A 19416-nucleotide genomic window follows, 5' to 3' on the forward strand; every position below is an offset into this window, starting at 1 on the left:
CACATTCACACTAATCAATACATTCACTCTCAACACGCTAGGGGCATAAAAATATCATTAATCATGTTTTTTATTGCAATTTTAAGGGTAGAGGGCCAGATCGCGATGATTGAGTCTGGAGGTTGGGACGTCCTGCCATAGCCACCTTTTCGTTACCCCTCCAGACCTATGTGTCCCAGTACTCAACAGCCACCGTTTTGACGAGACGCTAAATAAAATAAAACAATCCTGTTTCCTCTTAAGTATCGGGACAAAGGACCCAGATACTCGCTGCCGTTCTTAAGCACAATTCTTATGCACTCTGTATATGGACTCAAAGAATTGCATCCTTCAGTTAGGCGGAACACATTGAGCAACATTTCTCTTCATGCTATACATATACGCGAAGTTTCTCCGCGCAAAAGTAAGTGTCGTAAATAACCTCGTTCTTAATTACGTGAGGATTACCCTCCTTCTATGAATCAAGTTCTCCGGTGGCCACTTATCGACAGTGCGTGCGAGAGCTTTTCTGCCGATCCGGCCCACCGTCGTCGCCACTTTCTTTTAATCCATGTTTTTTTATTGCATTTCTATGGGGTAGAGGGCCGGATCGCGATAATTGAGTCTGGAGGTTGGGACGTCGTAGCCTTAGCCACCTCGTCCGCCTTTTCGTTACCCCTCCAAGCCTATGTGTCCTAGTACGTGTATCCAACAACCGTTTTGACGAGACACTTTAGCTCGTGGTATCTCTCCAACAAGAGCTCAACGAGGAGGTCGACGGCGGATCTGTCACGGTCAGCAGTACCGCTCTGAGCGAGTTGGTGCAGACCAGGCAAACAGTGCCACTATCGTCTTCAATCTCCTCAAGGGCGTGCCAAATCGCGTACAATTCCTCCGCGTAAACACTACAGTGCGGTTAGTTCCCCTGATAGTTATTCTCTCTTCTACCACAATTACGTCTTTTAAACCGAATCCTATCTAAGCAACCTCCAACATCCAAGAACACCCTTTGAGCTTATCAAAGCAGTCTTGCTATCCACTGTTCATCAATAACAAAGAGCTACCGACTTCCACTCAAGTCAAATCTTAAGACTATGCCTAGACAGTAGATTGACTTAGAATCCATATATCCGATATTCAAGAGACGACTTAAACTCAACTAACTCCTCTATACAGGACATTATTGCGACCACATTACAGCTGTGGTGTTCCACCAAGCTATCCAATATCCAGCGAATTTAATACTTCTAATCGAAAGTCCTTAGACAAACTATCAAAGCTCCTTACTACGTCACTAAACTCACCACGAATAACTACCTCAACGTTCTTTTTGTCAACGAACTGATGCAAACCCTCTTCCACAAGTCCCACACCAAGCTCTCGATCCATCCGAACCCTACTTCTTAACTACTACTATCGACACTCTCTAAAATCAGCCACGTCGCCTTAAATGAGTTAAATCTCGAGATCTCTTCAAGCTTTAATTTCACACGCCAGCGTTGGCTGGTTTCTTTTAGGCTGAATATACCCCAAAATATGAATAAATCCTCAAGATAGCAACACTAAATCGACAAATTTACTTGACTTCTCATTTCTGTACCATTCCATATAGTTCTGTTCTGTAAACGGATTTGTTATCCTTATCATCATAGAATTCATGGCAATTGGTCCACGCTTCATGTGTCCTCTGGGTGCAGCGCTGGCCATAGTGTCATTGTGTGACAGAGAAAAAACAACATATGTTTGTAATACCTATTTTGACATGCTCAGGCTCCAAAAAAATCTTATTTCATGCTAATAAAATGAACCTTTAAAGTCTAAAATTAACTAGGAAAAAATAATTAGGGAGTGTTTTTTTTAAATTTGATATTTCGATTATTCAAGAAAAAATTGGGTATATACGCTAGAAGATTATGTGGAATTATAATATATAATTGAAAATAAGAACCTTTAAAGTCTAAAATTAACTAGGAAAAAATAATTAGGGAGTGTTTTTTTTAAATTTGATATTTCGATTATTCAAGAAAAAATTGGGTATATACGCTAGAAGATTATGTGGAATTATAATATATAATTGAAAATAAGAAAAAAATCAATAAAAGGGTACTGCGAGAGTCAAATTGTACTTAAAAAAGTAAAAAAAATGTACTTTTGTTTTATGCATACCGTATTCAGATTAAATAATTATTACTAAAAAATATAAAATAAATTTGTTTTTTTAGTGACCGTTTTTTAAAAATAATTTGGTGGAATCGTGAGGAGCGGTCAGGAATAAGGCAGTTTAGAAAACTACCTTTTTAATTTTTTTGCAGATGTGACAACCACAAAAAAACCAGTAATGTAACACCACAGGAATGGCACTACACTTTATGCCCGATGATGACCCGAACAAAGTCGAACGTCGGCAAAAAAAAAAAAAAAAATGGTTTTTCGAAACTACCTCATTCCTGACCGCTCCTCACGACTACAACAAATTAATATAAAATAAGTTTTTTCATCGGTTTTCGTTAATTTATGGGTTGGAATTGTAAAACTCTATTTTGTATGTTTTTTTACGTGAAAACAATCGTTCAACAGACTTTAAAGTTAAGTTCGGTTTTGTGAAGTGAATGAGTTGAAGTATTATAAGCTACCTTAATGTGAAATTTATCTTGCGGATGAACGGATCAACAGAGGCAGAAGTGAGGTTCCGATCCTCGTTTAAAAATCAACTAGATGCTAATTGATCGTATTTGCATTTCCACTTTGGTAATGAATGAATTTGTGAAGGAAGCTAAACAGTGGCTGGGGATAAAGCGCAGGATCGGCCTTGGGGATGCTCGGGGCTGTTTAACTGAGTCAGTAGTGTTGGGGTGGTCGAGGCGTGATGGGTCTCGTCCTGGGGTGGCGGCATCAATTGCCAACGGTTTTCGATGAGGAAATAAGTATATTTCAAAATCCAAAGTAGACCGGCGTGAAAAGAAACCATAATGTCGAGTCGGTGCGGACTCGAGTCGAGGCCGAGGGCCCTCACGGAGACGGACCTCGCCTCCCTCTGCTCGATCCTCGAAATTTCGACGATGCCGAGGATATCGAGGAACCAGAGGTCTTTGAGCAAATCCTCGATGCACCAAGTAGTGGTAAGACGGCAACAAGAATGGCCATTTACAATGTCGTTTTGATGAGTTTTAATGTTCAATTAGTACCGGTTCATCTATAGCAAAGGACTGTTTTTTTTATTGTTGGGGGGGAGGGTAAAACGAATTTGGGTTATTTTTCAATTGTAAAAATATCGAACATCCATTCAAATACCAGAAAAAGTGGGAACCAATAAGAATCTGGAGAAAAGGAACTTTTTAGATTAATTAGGTTCTCTTGCTACAAAATTTTACCTATTTTTAAAGAAAATTTCCCAATTAAGATCGAAATTGATTTCTATTTTGAATGATATTATGTATTGCGTAAAATCTTTATTCATTTTGGGGATGAAGGGTGATAAAAATTAAACACAATTGTTCAAGCGTTTGAAAAAAAAATTAAACAAAAAACAACTGAGAATAAAAAAAACTTAACCAATAACGCTTGACACGAACGAGATTTTTACAATTCGGATTACATATAATAAAAATAAATAAATAAAAACAGACCTCTGCCTATGGTTTTTGTACTTATTACAAGTCGCTTCATTCTAAACAAATATTAATTGAACATTTCAAATATGAACTCACACGATTTTTTATATCGCCATATTACTAAGGAAAAAGTTTAATTTATTGTACCGTTCAAATGAAAAACAATATAAAAGAACGGATTTATTGTTATTTAAATAACATGTTTCTACCTCTCAATTTTCAATAACTCTCTCTTCGTTATCTTCTAATTTCTATTCTTGTTTATCTGGTCTGTATAGTTTTCGATGTTTCATTAACTTTATATTTTGCTCTACTCCTCTGCTCTTCATGTTCTTTACACTAATCGGGATATTATTCATTTTTACAATGTTCTTGAGCCCATTTCTCAACAGATTTCAATTTCTGGCCTTATTGATTCTTTGTTTCTAGATCTTCTTATTCTTTGTGCATTATCTTTTTATTTCGTTGCATCAATTTTCATCTTGTTGTCAAACTTATTTTTAACACGTTTATGATTAATTTATTGTATTTAGTTTATTGTTTGCTCTCTCTCTCTCTCTTCTTCCTCTCTTTGTCTCTCTCTCTCTCTCACTCTCTCTCTCTCTTATTCCTCTCTTCGTCTATCTCTCTCTCTCTCTCTCTCTCTCTCTCTCTCTCTCTCACACTCTCTATTGAAGATCGATATAAATATAAGTATGTTTGAAATTTGTAATGAAATGATTTTTGACTAGAGATACAACAAAATAAAAAAAATGAATAGGAGGCCTTTCTAATCAAAAGTTTTATTCCAGATCCTTAGTCCTGTTACAAACGTGGTCAAATTATTTTGTTTGACAAAAACAAGAAGGGGTTCTTCCAAAAAAATTGTTTAATATTTTTTAGTCTAGTTTCAAATGTTTACCTTTATTTTGGGAGAAAAATTATACAGGGTACCTCAGGCCCAGTTCAACTTCAAAATGTCAAATACGACCCTATACATCCTGACACATCATTTTAAAGGATTTTTTACTCTGAAAACAATAGTGCAACAGGCATCTATCCTTGCATGCAAAAATGTCGATTTGGGAGGCTGAAGAAAACGTTCTTCCATACATCCTATTGACTGAGGAATCGTTCACCTCTAATAGCATACTAAACCATTGAAATTTTCAATCGTCGGCAGAGGAAAATCCGAATGGTGTTCAATTCCTCAATTTTTTAGGGGAGGTTTTACCAACACCAGTAGATGATGTTCCTCTGCAACTACGACAAAGAATGATTCTCCAGCTTGATAGATAACCCGGACACAATTCTTTGCAGGTGAGACGTTATTTGAATCGTCATTTCCGGGATAGGTGGATAGGGCCTCCTCGGCCAACCGATTTAACTACACTTAACTATTTTCTGTGGGACAATTAAAAAAACATAACCCCCCTCCCGATAACACCAACCATAACCCAGCAACTTCAGTTGACGAACTGCGGCAAAGGATAGTAAATGCTTGTCAATCTATCACCTCTGACTCTATCGCTCTGACCACCGGTGAAGAGTGGTTAAAAAGAGCAAATCTTTGCATCTTTACGCAAGGCAGGTAGTTCGAACATTGAATGTGATTAATAGATAGCAAACCAAATGATTTTTTAAAATTTTTTTCCCAAACTGTTTGTCATAACTTTGTCATTTTTGGACCTTTTATTTTGATTTGAATTTAAAATGCCATTGTTTTCATCATAACTTCAAAGTGATCAGTCAGTATGCCAGGATTTATTTGAAACGGGCCTGAGATACGCTGTATAATTTTTCTGCAAAAAAAGGTAAACAATCGAAACTAGGCTAAAAATATTAAATACTTTTTTTTTGATTGCTTCATTGTTTCAAGGGAAATTCAGCCAGACCATTTAAAATGGACACCCTGCATAAATGTCAATCGTCTTCAAATTAAGTAAAAAGTTCCTATGAAATTGTAACTAAAAAAACTAAATACACAAAACATGCTAATGCTGAATCGAATTGAGCATAATTTTAGGTAATTTCTACTAGATGTTTGCACGAAAAAAAACTTGTGTGCGGTATTTAGTGACCATTAATTAATGATTATGTAGAGTTGCGGTCTGGTGTGACGTCGGTCTAGAAGAACATTTTCTTATCGTACCAACGTTTCGATTTTTTTGAGATCATCTTCAGCGCTTGGGATTTATAAACATTGTTTAAATTATATAAATACATGTAAGATATGAAAAAATGAATTTATACAATGATAGAAATTTTAGACTCAATCAAAGTATTTGTACTCACTCAAAGTGTTTGTTTTCTGTGTACACATAGCAAATATTGATTGACTTTTAAATTTCTATATTGTATAAATTCATTTTTTCACATCTTACATGTATTTGAATAATTTAAACACTTTTATAAATCCCAGGCCCTGAAGATGATCTTAATAAAGATTGAAACGTTGGCACGATAAAGAAATTGTTTTTTTAAACCTAAGTCACACCAGACCGCCTGTACGATCTTCAAATATTAAAAAAACCCTATTTTTTCAACAATACGAAGGATTTTAGTACATATTTGGTCTGAATCATAATTGCACGTGAATGTTTCTTATGTTGAAAAAAACACCATTGACTAGTCAATTCAACCGTAATATTTCGATATAAGTTATATGCAGGGAAAGACAACACTTTCAATCCAATAATCTTTCAAAATAATATTGTATCAAATGCACGTTAAAAGTAAAATACTTTGATTCGAAAATACATGAAGTACTAATAAGTTTCGCTTGTCACAGGCGAAATTAGGTTGAACTCTTGCCTCTCTCTTCTTATATACCAGAAGTCAAGCTATGCTAACATTGTCTTGTCTACGCAATGTTGCATTTTTTAATAGGTAGGAATTTTCAAAATATAGATATGCAATTAGGATGCGAACGAAATATTGTATAATTTTATGTTGTACTTTTTATAAGGAAAAAAATTTCAGTCTATTTGGCTGACTTTAATTAGTGCACGCCCTATAAGCACATGAATAACCACAAATTTCTACATTTTATTTTGACATATTACCGTTTTAATTTTCGGCTATGGTTTTTATTAGAACAGGAGTGACAAATGAGTAGAATGAGTTTGAACTAACTCTCATCTTTTGTTGTAGGATATGTTTATTAGCTTATGTTTATTAATTTTGAGTTTTTTCTTTACCTAGACTGATTGTGAGTGTGGATCAGGTAAATTTATAGGAATAAATCGCAAATCATTTGATAAACAAATGAACCCCACATTTTGCAAGAATACCGTTTTGAGTTATGTTTATCACAAGGAACAGAGCCATTTTTGTGATTTTTGGACTGCTATAACAATTTATAAGACCTCTTGCTCTTCGGGGTGTGGGTAGGGTCAAATTATAAATCAATTTTATGGGCTGGATATGATAATGAAGGGCCGAAATCTTATATGCGCGCCGGTAGGGGTTAGAAGCCGAGTTATGACGTATGAACGATGTGGGAGGATCATCATGAACTGCCGATCAAATATATTGCAAAGCCATTTTCTGCGAATGAAAAACTCTCTTCCTGTTTATGCAATGAGCCGTGAAAATGTATTCTTTATTGTTATTAGTTGACCTTTTACATTTGAAGAGTGTGTAAGTGAGCGAAAGGCCGGAGAAGGAAAGTGATAGATAGATATCAGGTGATATAGAGATAGAGGTGTTTTCTCAGTTCTGTCCTATCACATGGCCCTTAGTTTTACCCCGTCTATCTGTAGCAATATGCTTGCCAGTTTTGGTGACATTTCTTTAATACGTTTACTATCTTCCACCTCTACAGTTCGTCCATTCTCCTGTTTTGTGTGGACCCATTCTGTGATGGAGGAGTCTATGTTTGACGTTGTTATCCCATTATCATTAACATCTCCTATTTGATATATTTGTTATTAATGATGAATAAATACACTGTTAACACAGATGATTTGAACGATTTAAAGTGTTAATAATTTTATATACACTAAATATTATAAGAGATATAATATATGAATATACGTAATAATTCATACATCTAAGGATTGTTTTGTTTGTAGAAAAAAACTTTTTTTTCTAAAAAGTTACTTGTTTTTAGTTAACACTGGATACTGAAAGTCGTAAGTAGCTTAGATTTTAGTTCTTCCGGGAGTTGCTACCTGTCCTTCCTAACCCCTTGGGGGGATCTTAATCTTGACCTATTTTCCTGTTCGGAAGGCGCAGAGAATCAAAATCGATAGCAGAACCAGAGCAAACGCCTTTAATTATTTGGGTGTAAATAAGCCATTAGATTATCTACGAGATTAGTCGGCTGACGCGACGATGTAAACGAATTACTACAACGCTGCAAACTAATTTGCAATCCAGCAAAATGGGGTTCCTCGAATCGCAAAAACCAACTTTAAACCGTATCAACGACAGCCCAATTTACCCGATTAATCAAAACAGTAGGCAAATTATTTGTTTAAAAAACAATAAAAGTGGACAAATCCCGTCAATTCAGTCAAAATTCATCGGACGAGTAGATCGCAGGCAATTATTAATCGCCGACAGGGGTGAAAATAGGGTGTGATTGTGCAGCTAAACAAACACAATAGCCATTATTTCGGATTTGAATATTACAGAAGGGTAATTAAAGAACGGTGCTTAAGCAAATAAATAAATCATGTGCTACACGCAATGTTACATCCGGGAAACAATATGCAAATAACTCAGTAAAATTAATCAAATTTTCAGAAATTTTTAACGAAATTGGTGATATTTACGAAAATACAAATGACCAAAGATCAGGGATAAGGCAAATTTGAAAAAAAACCGCTCAGTTCCATCGTCAATCTTTTGAGGAATATAATTTTTACTCTTACTTATAATTTTTACAAGAGGAATATAATAATTTAATAACCCTTCTGACTTTTACTTTGTCTAGTTTCAAATTTTTTTTTCTTCTTTGAGGAAGAATCTCAGAACCAGTTCAACTTCAAAATTTCAAGTACGACCCTATACATCCTGACACATCACTTTAAAGGATTATTTACGATGAAAACAATTGTGCTATCGGATTTTAAATTGGTCAAAAAATGACAAAGTTATGGTAAAAAAATTGGGAAAAAACAGTAATTTGTTTTTCTATTTCCACATCAAACGTTGATACTGTGAACCATCTGATGATGACAAAAGTATAAAAATTTTCCTTGCTTTTGCCGATTTTCCTCTGCCCACGTTGAAAATTCCAACGGTTTAGTATGCCATTAGAGGTGAACTTGGATTCCTCAGTCCATAGGATGTGTGGAGGAACATTTTCTTCAGCCTCCCAAATCGACATTTGTGCACGGAATCAGACGCCTGTTGCACCATTGTTTTCCTTTAAATGTTGTAATCCTTTAAAAGGATGTGTAAACATTTTGAAGTTTAATTGTGACTGAGATACCCTGTGTAATTTTTCTCCAAAAATGGTAAAAATTTGAAAATAGACTAAAAAATATTAAACACCTTTTTTTATTGCGTCGTTGGTTTAAGATAAATTTAGCCGGGCCTTCTAAAAAGGACACCCGGTATGTACAGGGTACTCATGGGGACGATAGTAAAAAAGCCTTCCTACCTTTCTGAGGGTTTTGAGGTGAGGGTGGGCGGCTTGCCGGGTTGGTTTCCTGTCTCTCCGGGTCCTTCCATCGATTCGTCGGGAAAAATTAGGGGCGTCTTCCGCTATTCAAAAGTCAAAAAACAAGAGAGAGACCCGCTCCTTTCATCTTCCTGGGCCTATATTTTTTCTTCCACTGCCGAGGACTCGTCTCTCCATTGGCCGAACCGGCCGGGAGGAGACAGGTCAAGAGATCGGCGGAGACAAGGATCTTGAAGGCCGCCAGTAGTGCTCTCCTCTGGGTCAACACAGACTCTCTTCTCCTTTGGTATGAAGAAACTCGGCTGGGTTTCGGCACGAACCTTCCCCCAGCAGTCTCACCCCAAAAAGGTACACACATGCTCGGGGTCCAAGTAAGTTCCTTAACAGAGCTGGCTTAACACAGGCGATTGTGAGTCGTGACAGCAACGAGCTCCGTTAGCGAGCCCTTCTGTAGTGATAGTGCGAGTGTCAGTCCTGAAGCTATATTCCTTAGGCTGGCAGGAGACGCCAGAGGATCCGTTGATTGTCCTGGCCAAGGGCCTAGGGCCAAGTTAGGGTACCAGATCCTGTTTGCATAGACGGGGGAGGGTGCATAACCATCTATACTACGGGGTAACATTAATGTTCCAAAGTTCGGCACCTGTTACATTGGGAATGGACTCGTAGTTGGTCGTGGTGAGGCCCTTGGCGGGTACTTAGAGAAGAGGCTGTTCTTCTATCTGTGACCTTCATACAAGACTTGCGTATGACCATCGTTATTCACCCGGCCTCACGGGATACGAAGGATCGGACAATCGAAGCGTATAGCGTTGAGGACGCTCAGACTACGCTGACGGAGTCCCTCGAATGCGTAAGAAGTGGCGGATGGAAATGGGTAGTGAATTGGTTGCGCCTACTCGAGTACATGTACACGACTGGCGGCTTTTACCGTAGGCAGTCTCCTCTAGGAAGCGGTTAGCAATTCCACTTTAAACGAAACCGCGGCCGGAGCGAATCCGGAAGTTTCTATGCTGGGGAAGCCTCAGTACTCTGAGAGATAGAGTGGCCTTCTCTATCTAGGGAGTGCGCGGGAAACCAGGCTGATGTATTTCGGCCTAGGCAGCCCTTTGCGCGCGGCGTACGGTTCGATGCTTAATGCGGACCCGACCACTCGGATTGGGCAAGCGTGGAGCGAGGTTGTATTGGCCCCTCAGGGTTGAGCTGCCTCTACACCAATACTGCGGCAGTAACACACTTCTGTCGTATGCGGAGGTGCGTCAGCTCTCATCTTGAGAATCAAAACGTCCGATAAGGCCAATGTGCCAGGTGCGGACGTTAAAGATTCTTATTGTCCTTTTAAGGACGAGCGAGTATACGGGAAAGCAATGTCCTGGAACACCGCTTCGGATATCTTCGGATCCGCGGTGAGTGCCGCGGTCGGTGTGTGGCAACGGAAGGGGCCGTGGTTCTCTCCTCTGGGCACGACTTCCAATACTCGAAATTAATTTATATTATATTAGTAGTATATTTGTTAAGCATTTAAAACGTTAGAAATTGTTTCGAAATCCTGCTGAAGGAACTAACCGTTTTTCTTTCTTTCACACTTGCCCTATCTCTGATATTTGCTATATATAATTGTAATACCAAGAACATTTCGAAAATAAAAATTACAATACGGCAACAAATACAAATTTGGGGACTGAATCTCGGGGGTCTTGGTTGAGTGATAATGTTAGTTCTAATTGATTTAATTAGGACTAAAAATATTCTAGTCAAAAGTACATGTAATTAGGCATTGTCTGTAATTGGAACTTTTCCCTCTACAGATGTGACCACGCTCCTTCAACATAATGCGTATTTCGACTGAATGGCTGAAAGTACAACCATATAAATACCTGGTGTCGTCACCCTCTCCAACTAAACATCTTATCTTTAAATTGAATCACAGGCGCAAAATATGTCCAGTCAATAAAAACCACACTCTTTACATCGCGAAACAGTTTCTGTGTAAATATGTATTTCGTGTCTTTATGAAGAAACCCTTTGCTCCTCCCGTTTAATGAGGGCAAGAATAGAACGGTGTTTTATCTCCGATGAGAACCTTTGTTTTCTACCCTGATTATTCTTTTTCTCCGGACTTCTTTTCAGTAAGTACTTTTTTTGTATATTTAAAGAGAGTGGGTGAAACTCAACAATGGTTTCAATGAAAATGTTGAAACAAGAAAAAAAGCAGGCTTACTTATTAACAAACGTCTAGATTCGGCTGTAGATTCCTTTTTTTCAATTTAAATTATAAACATGATAAAGTTACGTTGTGTTCTGATTAATTTACATAATAATTTTTTCATACAGAAATTATTAACAGTTTCAGTATTTACGTTCTATTCGATAAAATTCTTATAGGAAGAAATAATATTTTTTGCAGTTTATCTTGCTTTGTAAAAATTGAAAAACTCTAACGTGAATTTTTAATATAATTTAAACTGTACGAAAAAGCACGAAATAAAAGCAAACCTTAAAAAAAATATCGGTTTCGTGAAATATTGAGATGCAGTGCACAGCGTCTTTCTCCGCTTTTGAAATAATACAGTAATATCTACGTCCCTTTTATCGAAACGATAAAAGTAGGATGGGCTCTCTTGTTTACAATTTTCTTTTTCTTTGTTGCCTCTTTTACTCAAAAGCCCGAGATGGCCGGTGTTAGTTTGTTTGAAGGAGAGCGGAGCGAAAGCGAGAGGAAACGTGGCCAAAACATTCTCCCTCTGATCAATAGAGTTACACCTGCATTCCAGCCCTTTAAACACGACCACGGGCCTTTTTCTGAACCACTTGGCTTTTAAATGTTTCTATACTAAATCAAAAGAATAAAGGAGTTATCCTATATCTAAGAAGAAGAAGAATAAATAATTTATTGCACAGTTACATTTGCAATTTGTAATTGATAATTTTGTTGGAGTTTGATTGTTTACATAATGTGTACAATATAAATTCTTAAAGCAAACTATATTATAATTAATCTTTTTATGTAAGGTTTTGGTTGAAATGAAAAAGTTAGTGTCCAAGAGAGGGATTCGAACCCACGACCTTCGGCTAAATACGCCGCTTTACTAACACTTGAGCTATCGTGACTTCGATCCACTCGGACACCAACTCCCCATATCAACCTACATCCTTTCGAATTTTCCCTCCTTTTTGGCATTTTTCAAATGTCGATTCGTGGGTTCGAATCCCGCTCGTGACACTAACTTTTTCATTTCAACCAAAACCTTACATAAAAAGATTAATTAAATTAAAAAAGTAATTTGGTCAATAGACCACTAAATATAATGGACTATATTATAATGTTTCAATTTTAAAAATACATATATAAATTAACTTGCTGTTTAAAAACCACCAAATGTAACATACACAAAAATCAATAATATACACTATACAATAATATAATCGAAAATACTAAAAATAATAAACAGCTATATAAAAAACAAAAATAACAACGTTTGTAGCACAGTCTTAATTCTTAACTTTCAATTAATTAAGGTTTTTAGTTGAGATAAAAAAGGCAGTGTCACGAGCGGGATTCGAACCCACGACCTTCGGCTAGATACGCCGCTGCTCTACCACTTGAGCTATCGTGACTTCGATCCACTCGGACACTAACTTTCCATCTCAACCCAACGTTTTGAATTTCCCCTCCTTTTGCCATTTTTATCTCAACTAAAAACTTAATTAATTGAAAGATATTAATTGGTCAAGCGGACCAGGAAAACTAGTGAACTTAATTTTTAATTTGAAAAATATGATATATGCTAATGTTTTTGTTTATTAATTGATAATAAATGATCGTAGTCTTAATTCATTTTGCATTAATCAAAAAGATTATCTAACTGTTCTTTATCGTTAACATTTAAGAGTATTGACATCAATCTTTGCTTTGGGTTGAGATATTTAGACAGATATTGCCAATGGAATAAAGGCAAGGCATCTCAATAACAAAAAATGAACCATTGTTTCTGATTCTTGTAGCTGCATGTGCACTAAAAAATTAAATTGCAAAATTAACACACCCCCTGAAATTTTAATGTATTTATTCTTATTTTGCATACCAAAAATAGGTTTGGTAGTAAAAATAAGACATTATTGAGTAAAGAAGTGGTAAAAAACCTAAAAAATTAAAAAAGAAATAAAAATGTGTCTCCTTAATAGAGTATTTCTACCTCTGGCACGAAACACGTCCGTTGAAAGCCTTTGCATTCCCTCGAAAAGATTTGTGATGAATCCCGAGGAATTGTTTCCCATACATCACGGACAGCCGTTTCCGACTCTTCTTGGGTGTTAGAATCAGGGTTTCGCTGTCATACTCGTCGCACAAGTTGGTCCCAAATGTGTTCCATTGGATTCAAGTGTGTACGTCGAGCTGGCCATACCAGGCAATTACAATCTCATTCAGGTAGTGATCCACAATACGAGCAATGGGACCTGGCATTATGCTCCATTAGCCTAGAATCTCTCACCGATGTAGGGGCTAAATGACACTACAGGTTCTTCGATTATGTCTTGTAAGAACCTCTGTGAAGTTAGAGATCTTCCTTGCACAACAACCATATCGGTGCGGGCGGTCAAGGAAATGCCTACCTAGAACATCAATGACCCGCCAAGATTCCTGTGATGATATCAAATCCACCTGAGGAAACATATAGCATGTTACCGTTCTTCTGAGCGTCTCCTATGAAATAACGACCATCTGAAGATTTGAGGCCAACTCTCACCTCAACTGTAAAAAAATACTCATATCCAATCTAACAATAACCAAATCACATGTTCTTGGGCGAATTGAAGCCTGGCCATTTTCTGAGCTGTAGTAAGAGGTCCACTAACCGGGTACTGGGCCCTGTGGTTATTTTCATTGAGCCTTCTTCTTACAGCCCTGGAGGAAATCGAAACAATTCGGACTTGCCTGATGACGGAAGAACTATCGTCTCGTCCGTGACCTAGGTCGACCCAATCCTGGTCTTCTAGTGTAAAACACTGTATCTCTGAAGCGCCGAAGAATTCTTCCTATTGTCGAGTGATTTACCCACCCAGTCTCTTGGCGACTTCGCGCTGGCTGTATCCTTCCTGTAATAATGTTATGACCCTGACACTGTCCTACTCACTCAATCTCCTGACTGGAGAATTGTATGAAATGAGAAAAATCGAAAAAATAAATAAATAAAAAATCTTTCCGTAAACTAGACTACAAAAAATGTTTTTTGAAAAAAGTTCGGATTCGTTTTAAGCCCTCTTTAAACCTCTTAAATATTGATTTCACAGCAATAAAAAAAGGCATTTTGTATGGCCGGAGAGTGAATGTTTTTCACCTATGTCGGGTATTCCATTTAAAAATGCAAAGACCCCGTTATTACAAACTTATTAAATTCACTCCCGCTCGTGCCATTGACTTTTTTATCTCAACTGAAAACCTTAATTAATTGTATGTTATTACAAACGTTGAAACTCTGGATTCATCTTCTTTTAGCCTGTGTTATTATTTCATGTCATAAGTGAGAAAAATTTCAATCCTCAAACATTTTATTTTTTATCTACGGCCCTAATTTATGATGTGCAGTTTATAGAGAAATAAATCCCTCTAAAGCTTCCTATGGATTAGTGGAGTCGTTCAATTTGATATGTCTGTCACTGGTTTGGTCTATCAGGCTCGTTTTGGCATTATGCTTTGTTCATTGTCGAAATCGACCAAAATAAATGTGAATTCACTCCAAAAACCCAAGCCTTCTAATAGAATTTAGGTCAAAGATAGATTTAAAAAAACTAACAATAACAAGTAACATAACAATTATAAAGAATATCCTGTTTAAAGACACATTTATATACACACGTATATACACGTCTTACCTGACAACCGAGATAATTGTTAATATAAAATACCTGTATAAAAAATGAAAGATTCATTATTGACTCAGAGGGTGTTTTCATTTGCTCAAACACTTCGTGTGTTTACTTCAGCCTCCGACCATGAAATTGTTTGCTGTTAGCCAATACAGAAGGTCCCGAAGGATCGGGATTAGAGGTTCTATCCCCCACAGGGAAACCATCCCCTGCCAGAAAGTTTCCCCACGTATTAATAGATTCAAGTACGAACAACGAATGGCCATTATTGAGCGAAGAGGGATTAGTTGATGTCACCAGGGATTTAATCATTTGGGCGAGCGGATAATTCCAAATCAAATTTATGGAACCTAATAGATTTCGAATGTATGTATCATTCCCTCAGGGGGGAGGAGCATAGTCTCATTTATTTTGTTCCTTTGTTTCATGTTTAATGATTTCTTTTCAAATTGTGCCTGTATTCCATGCTTTTTATACAAATATCAGCTGACCATTCGGTAGGCAATAATGCTCACTCAGGAATCTAAGCAAGGTTTTGCTAAATTACCAATCGTGAAATTTTCAGCAGCATTTTGATTATTAAATCGTCCACAAAAAAAAATCTTTGGACATGTATGGAATATCTGAGACAAATTTGATAATTGTGAATTGCCGGAAGAGAAAGCCAAAAATTGAGTTGCTCTCTGCACGCTTACTTCAAAATTATAAAAAATGCATATTTTGTTAGATATTTTTTTAAATATTTTTCACCAACCTTAGTTCTGGTCCAGATAAAAAAACGCAGGTAGGACCGTGTTTAGAAAATTGAGCATATTATGAAACTATTTACTCAACTTTGTAACAGACAAGATAGTGCTGTGAACTTTTAAAAACAAAATGATCAATCAGAAAAAGAACCAGGAAGAATAAGGAACGCTCACGATCTGATAAAATGATCAGAAATGGACGGAACGTCCTGCCTCTCCCTGCTTATTTCCCTGACGGAACGTCATTCATCTAGGTCTTTTAATTCAATGAAACATATTTGAAATTAGTGTGCGTTGTTTCATGTTCATTTAAATCGACTTAATGAAAGAAGGGTAAATATTTGTTGTAAAACCTAACGAATATTTAAGGTGGACATTGAAAGTCTAGTAAGTGCTTTATAATACTTATTCAATAATATGCACAAGAAAAATTTGTAACACTCAAGAAGCCAAGGAGTCCATTTTCTCCTTCACAAATTACCAGACGAACACGCGACATGGTCATCATTAGCCATATCGATTTAAAACTAAAATAAACATTCCTCTTGTTTCAAGGTTTTTTGTTTGAAAAATAGGTTATAAAAAGCGATTAGAATTTAATAACGTACTCACGGCTTCAATTTTTATCTGCGTGATTTCTTATGGCAACGGTCCCGATCGGCTTTAAAACGGTTCTTGACCGAAAAACAGAGATAATAGTTGAGTGCCTCGTGAAAACGGGGACTTGATAAAAATAAGGACGTAGAGCAATTTGTAAGCTCACCGCTAGTTCAAAGCTATAAATTCCAATCTCTGACGATTTCTTCTACGGCGCCTGATTTGGATTCCGTCCGCTCTCCTTGTAACACTTTAATTGTTACAAATTGTAATATATCCGACACCTTTGTCCTACAAGGTGAAATCTAGTCGTCTACCAGGATGATGGAGCAATCGGAAAACATCTGTAACCAAAGAGTTAAAGTTGTTAAGAAAAGTGGTATTTTAGCATGAAAAGGCAAAAAAACATGGTTTTAATGGCAATAAAGTTGAGAATTTTCAAGAAATGCAAATTTTGAAATAAGCTGAGTTAATTATTGTACAGAATAGAGCTTACTACTTGTCGTGAGTCACCTATCTTGGGCTTTGGGGGTTCGAGGTCAGACCTAGGTCTTACCTGTGCCGCAGCCCAAAATAAGTTCCAGAGACTATCAACAAATTCGTCATTTTAGCCCCAACTCACGTAGTCAGTTCCTATCCACATAACATTCACTGAAGCAGGATATAGAAATACTAGACTTCATGCATTGCCCTTTGGTGAGGACAAACATGCTATATACAAAAGACTATATATATCAAATTGAACTAAGGGTCAATATTCCACCACCTCTCTCAAATTAATGAATACAAAACAAAACGCAAGATATCTATACGTTCTATATACAAAGGAATAATACTCACAATAATTTCCTCAACAATCGGACCCAAAAACTCACTGCCGTGCTCAAGCACAATCCTAACATCGGATGGCATGAGCCAAGGTATGACACCGTTTAGTTATGTTGGACACGTCGGGAAACGATTTTTTCTACATGCCGGACACATATGCGTGCTTTGGTTCAAAAGTAAGTATCCGTATGTCAACCTCTCATGTCCTATTCTTGCTGATACTTCTTCTTTGATTCAGCTGTTCTGAGGGCAACCTATCGTCCGACCTCTTGGTACGTGCTAGTTTTTCTGCCGATCCAGCCCACCTACGCTTCTCTTTTAATCATGCGTTTAATAGTACTTTTTAATCAGAGGGCCGGGTCGCGATGACTGTCTGGAGTTAGGGGGCCTTGCCGCCTTGACCACCTTGTCGTTACCTTCCATACCGTCGAGGGACCTAGACAAGACATCACGTTCCAGTTCTGAATATCTTCCTCCCAAAAGCAAGACAGAGGGCTCATGAAGAATCTGCTAAAATAAGTTTCATTACGGTAAATGAAAAGTTACGAATTATTAACAGTAATTTTGAAGTCCAGATGAAGGGGGTATATTCCTCGATAGCTCGAAGAAAGAGTGAAAGGTAATTAAAATACTTAAAACAGAGAAAAAGCCTCCTCTGATACAATTTGAGTGAACAAACTGAGTGAAGTTGCATGATTATGGCAAAGCATTTCGATGAAATCAGTTGCTGCTAAAAAGAAAATTAAAAACAGCTTCGAAAACACAAACGTGATCTTAACAATGGGAACTATTCTATGTCAAAGGAATAAAGTAATTCAGAATATTATAATGAGAGCAAGAAGAGGAAAACTTGGGAGAAAGGAGACGTAGATGCAATTATCACAGAAGAATCTTACAAATGGGTTTTTGCAGTTCAATTTTAATATTTTATTTTGTAAAAATTCTATAAAATTGGAGGGAAAACTTTTTTAAATAAAAAAAGATTAATATACAATTTTACCAGTAAGGTTGGTAAATAGTTTTGTAGAGCCAACATTTAATCATATTTTGTATAGCTGCTAGGTAATATTATATATTTTAAATTAATTTAAAATGTATTTCGTCTTCGCCAACGCCTAATATTCATCTCATTTATACTGAATTTGCATTGTTTAAAAATATTCTAATTCATTAATACCAAATTTATAGACCGAGTTATTTTCGTTTTGTGCGGTCTGCGGGATGATGAACCTTATGAATTTGATAATTGCCTGTCGTTTTGGTCAGCGTACCTTTGCCGTGTTGGTCTTAAGCTTAAAGCTTAAATTTTGTCAAATCCATTCCTCATTTCAGGTAAGAGGAAAATATAAGCGCAATGAACTAAATACATTACTTTTAAAACGGCGAAAACTAAAATAAAAAGGTATGAAAGGGGGAGGGAAAGATAAATAGATAGGCTGATAGTCAGATAAATAGATAGAAAGAGAGAGAGAGAGAGAGAGAGAGAGAGAGAGAGAGAGAGAGAGAGACTCTTAAATAGGAATTTACAATTTTCAGTGCGTAGTTATTATAATATAATTGTAAAGTATGATTGTAAAGATTAATTAGGATGAGCGGTGCACTCTGGTCATAAAATTAAGCAATTAATCGTAATTCACAGGTTACCATTTTTGTTTATTTTATTTATACAGAATATAAGGTGACTAATGTTATACAGTTTTCATATTATTTTACAATATTTTAAACATTTCTATACTTCACTCAAATAAATGAACCTCGCTTATCAATACACTTTAAATCTGAAAAAGCCAGATGGAAGAGAACCTTTTCAAAGATCCTTTCAAATCGTGGCCAACCCCGGTCCTAAAAGCGTATTTCCCATTCGATGCCCACGGTAATAGGCAGGTTCAATTACGAAAGCAATGTGACCGTAACACAATTTTCTGTTCAAATTAAACAGATCGATAATGGAACCTTTCGGCACATGGTGGTGAATCATTTGTAAATTAAGAAAATAACAGTACGAAGTGGTACCGTGATTGGGGACAATCCAGATAGAAAATTCGTTCTATATACTATATTTTATCTAGCCTGCAGAAAGCACGACTACACAACCTTACCTTGCAATTTCTGATATATTACGGTTTTTTAATGTAAATTTTTTGATGTATTCACACGAGAGCAAGCATAAATTATT

The 19416-nt window shown here is 36.6% G+C and overlaps 1 protein-coding gene across 3 annotated transcripts in view; it reads left to right on the forward strand.

Annotated features, from left to right (window-relative positions):
- The first annotated feature begins 2933 nt into the window (after nucleotides 1–2933).
- The window catches only part of LOC106665834 (dual specificity tyrosine-phosphorylation-regulated kinase 4-like), a 348487-nt gene continuing 332004 nt past the window's right edge, over nucleotides 2934–19416 (forward strand). The window contains exon 1 of one of the 3 annotated variants that reach the window (XM_024228925.1): nucleotides 2934–3098. In XM_024228925.1, coding sequence (XP_024084693.1) covers nucleotides 2949–3098 — 150 coding nt within the window. In that variant the 5' untranslated portion in view covers nucleotides 2934–2948. Of the gene's footprint in view, nucleotides 3099–11216; nucleotides 11331–19416 lie in introns of those variants that run through there. The other 2 variants (XM_014392602.2, XM_014392603.2) reach the window with 2 other exon arrangements.

The sequence above is a fragment of the Cimex lectularius genome, unplaced genomic scaffold (genome assembly GCF_000648675.2).
Source record: "Cimex lectularius strain Harlan isolate CLEC.00 unplaced genomic scaffold, Clec_2.1 scaffold12, whole genome shotgun sequence".
In the NCBI taxonomy this organism is placed as follows: domain Eukaryota; kingdom Metazoa; phylum Arthropoda; class Insecta; order Hemiptera; family Cimicidae; genus Cimex; species Cimex lectularius.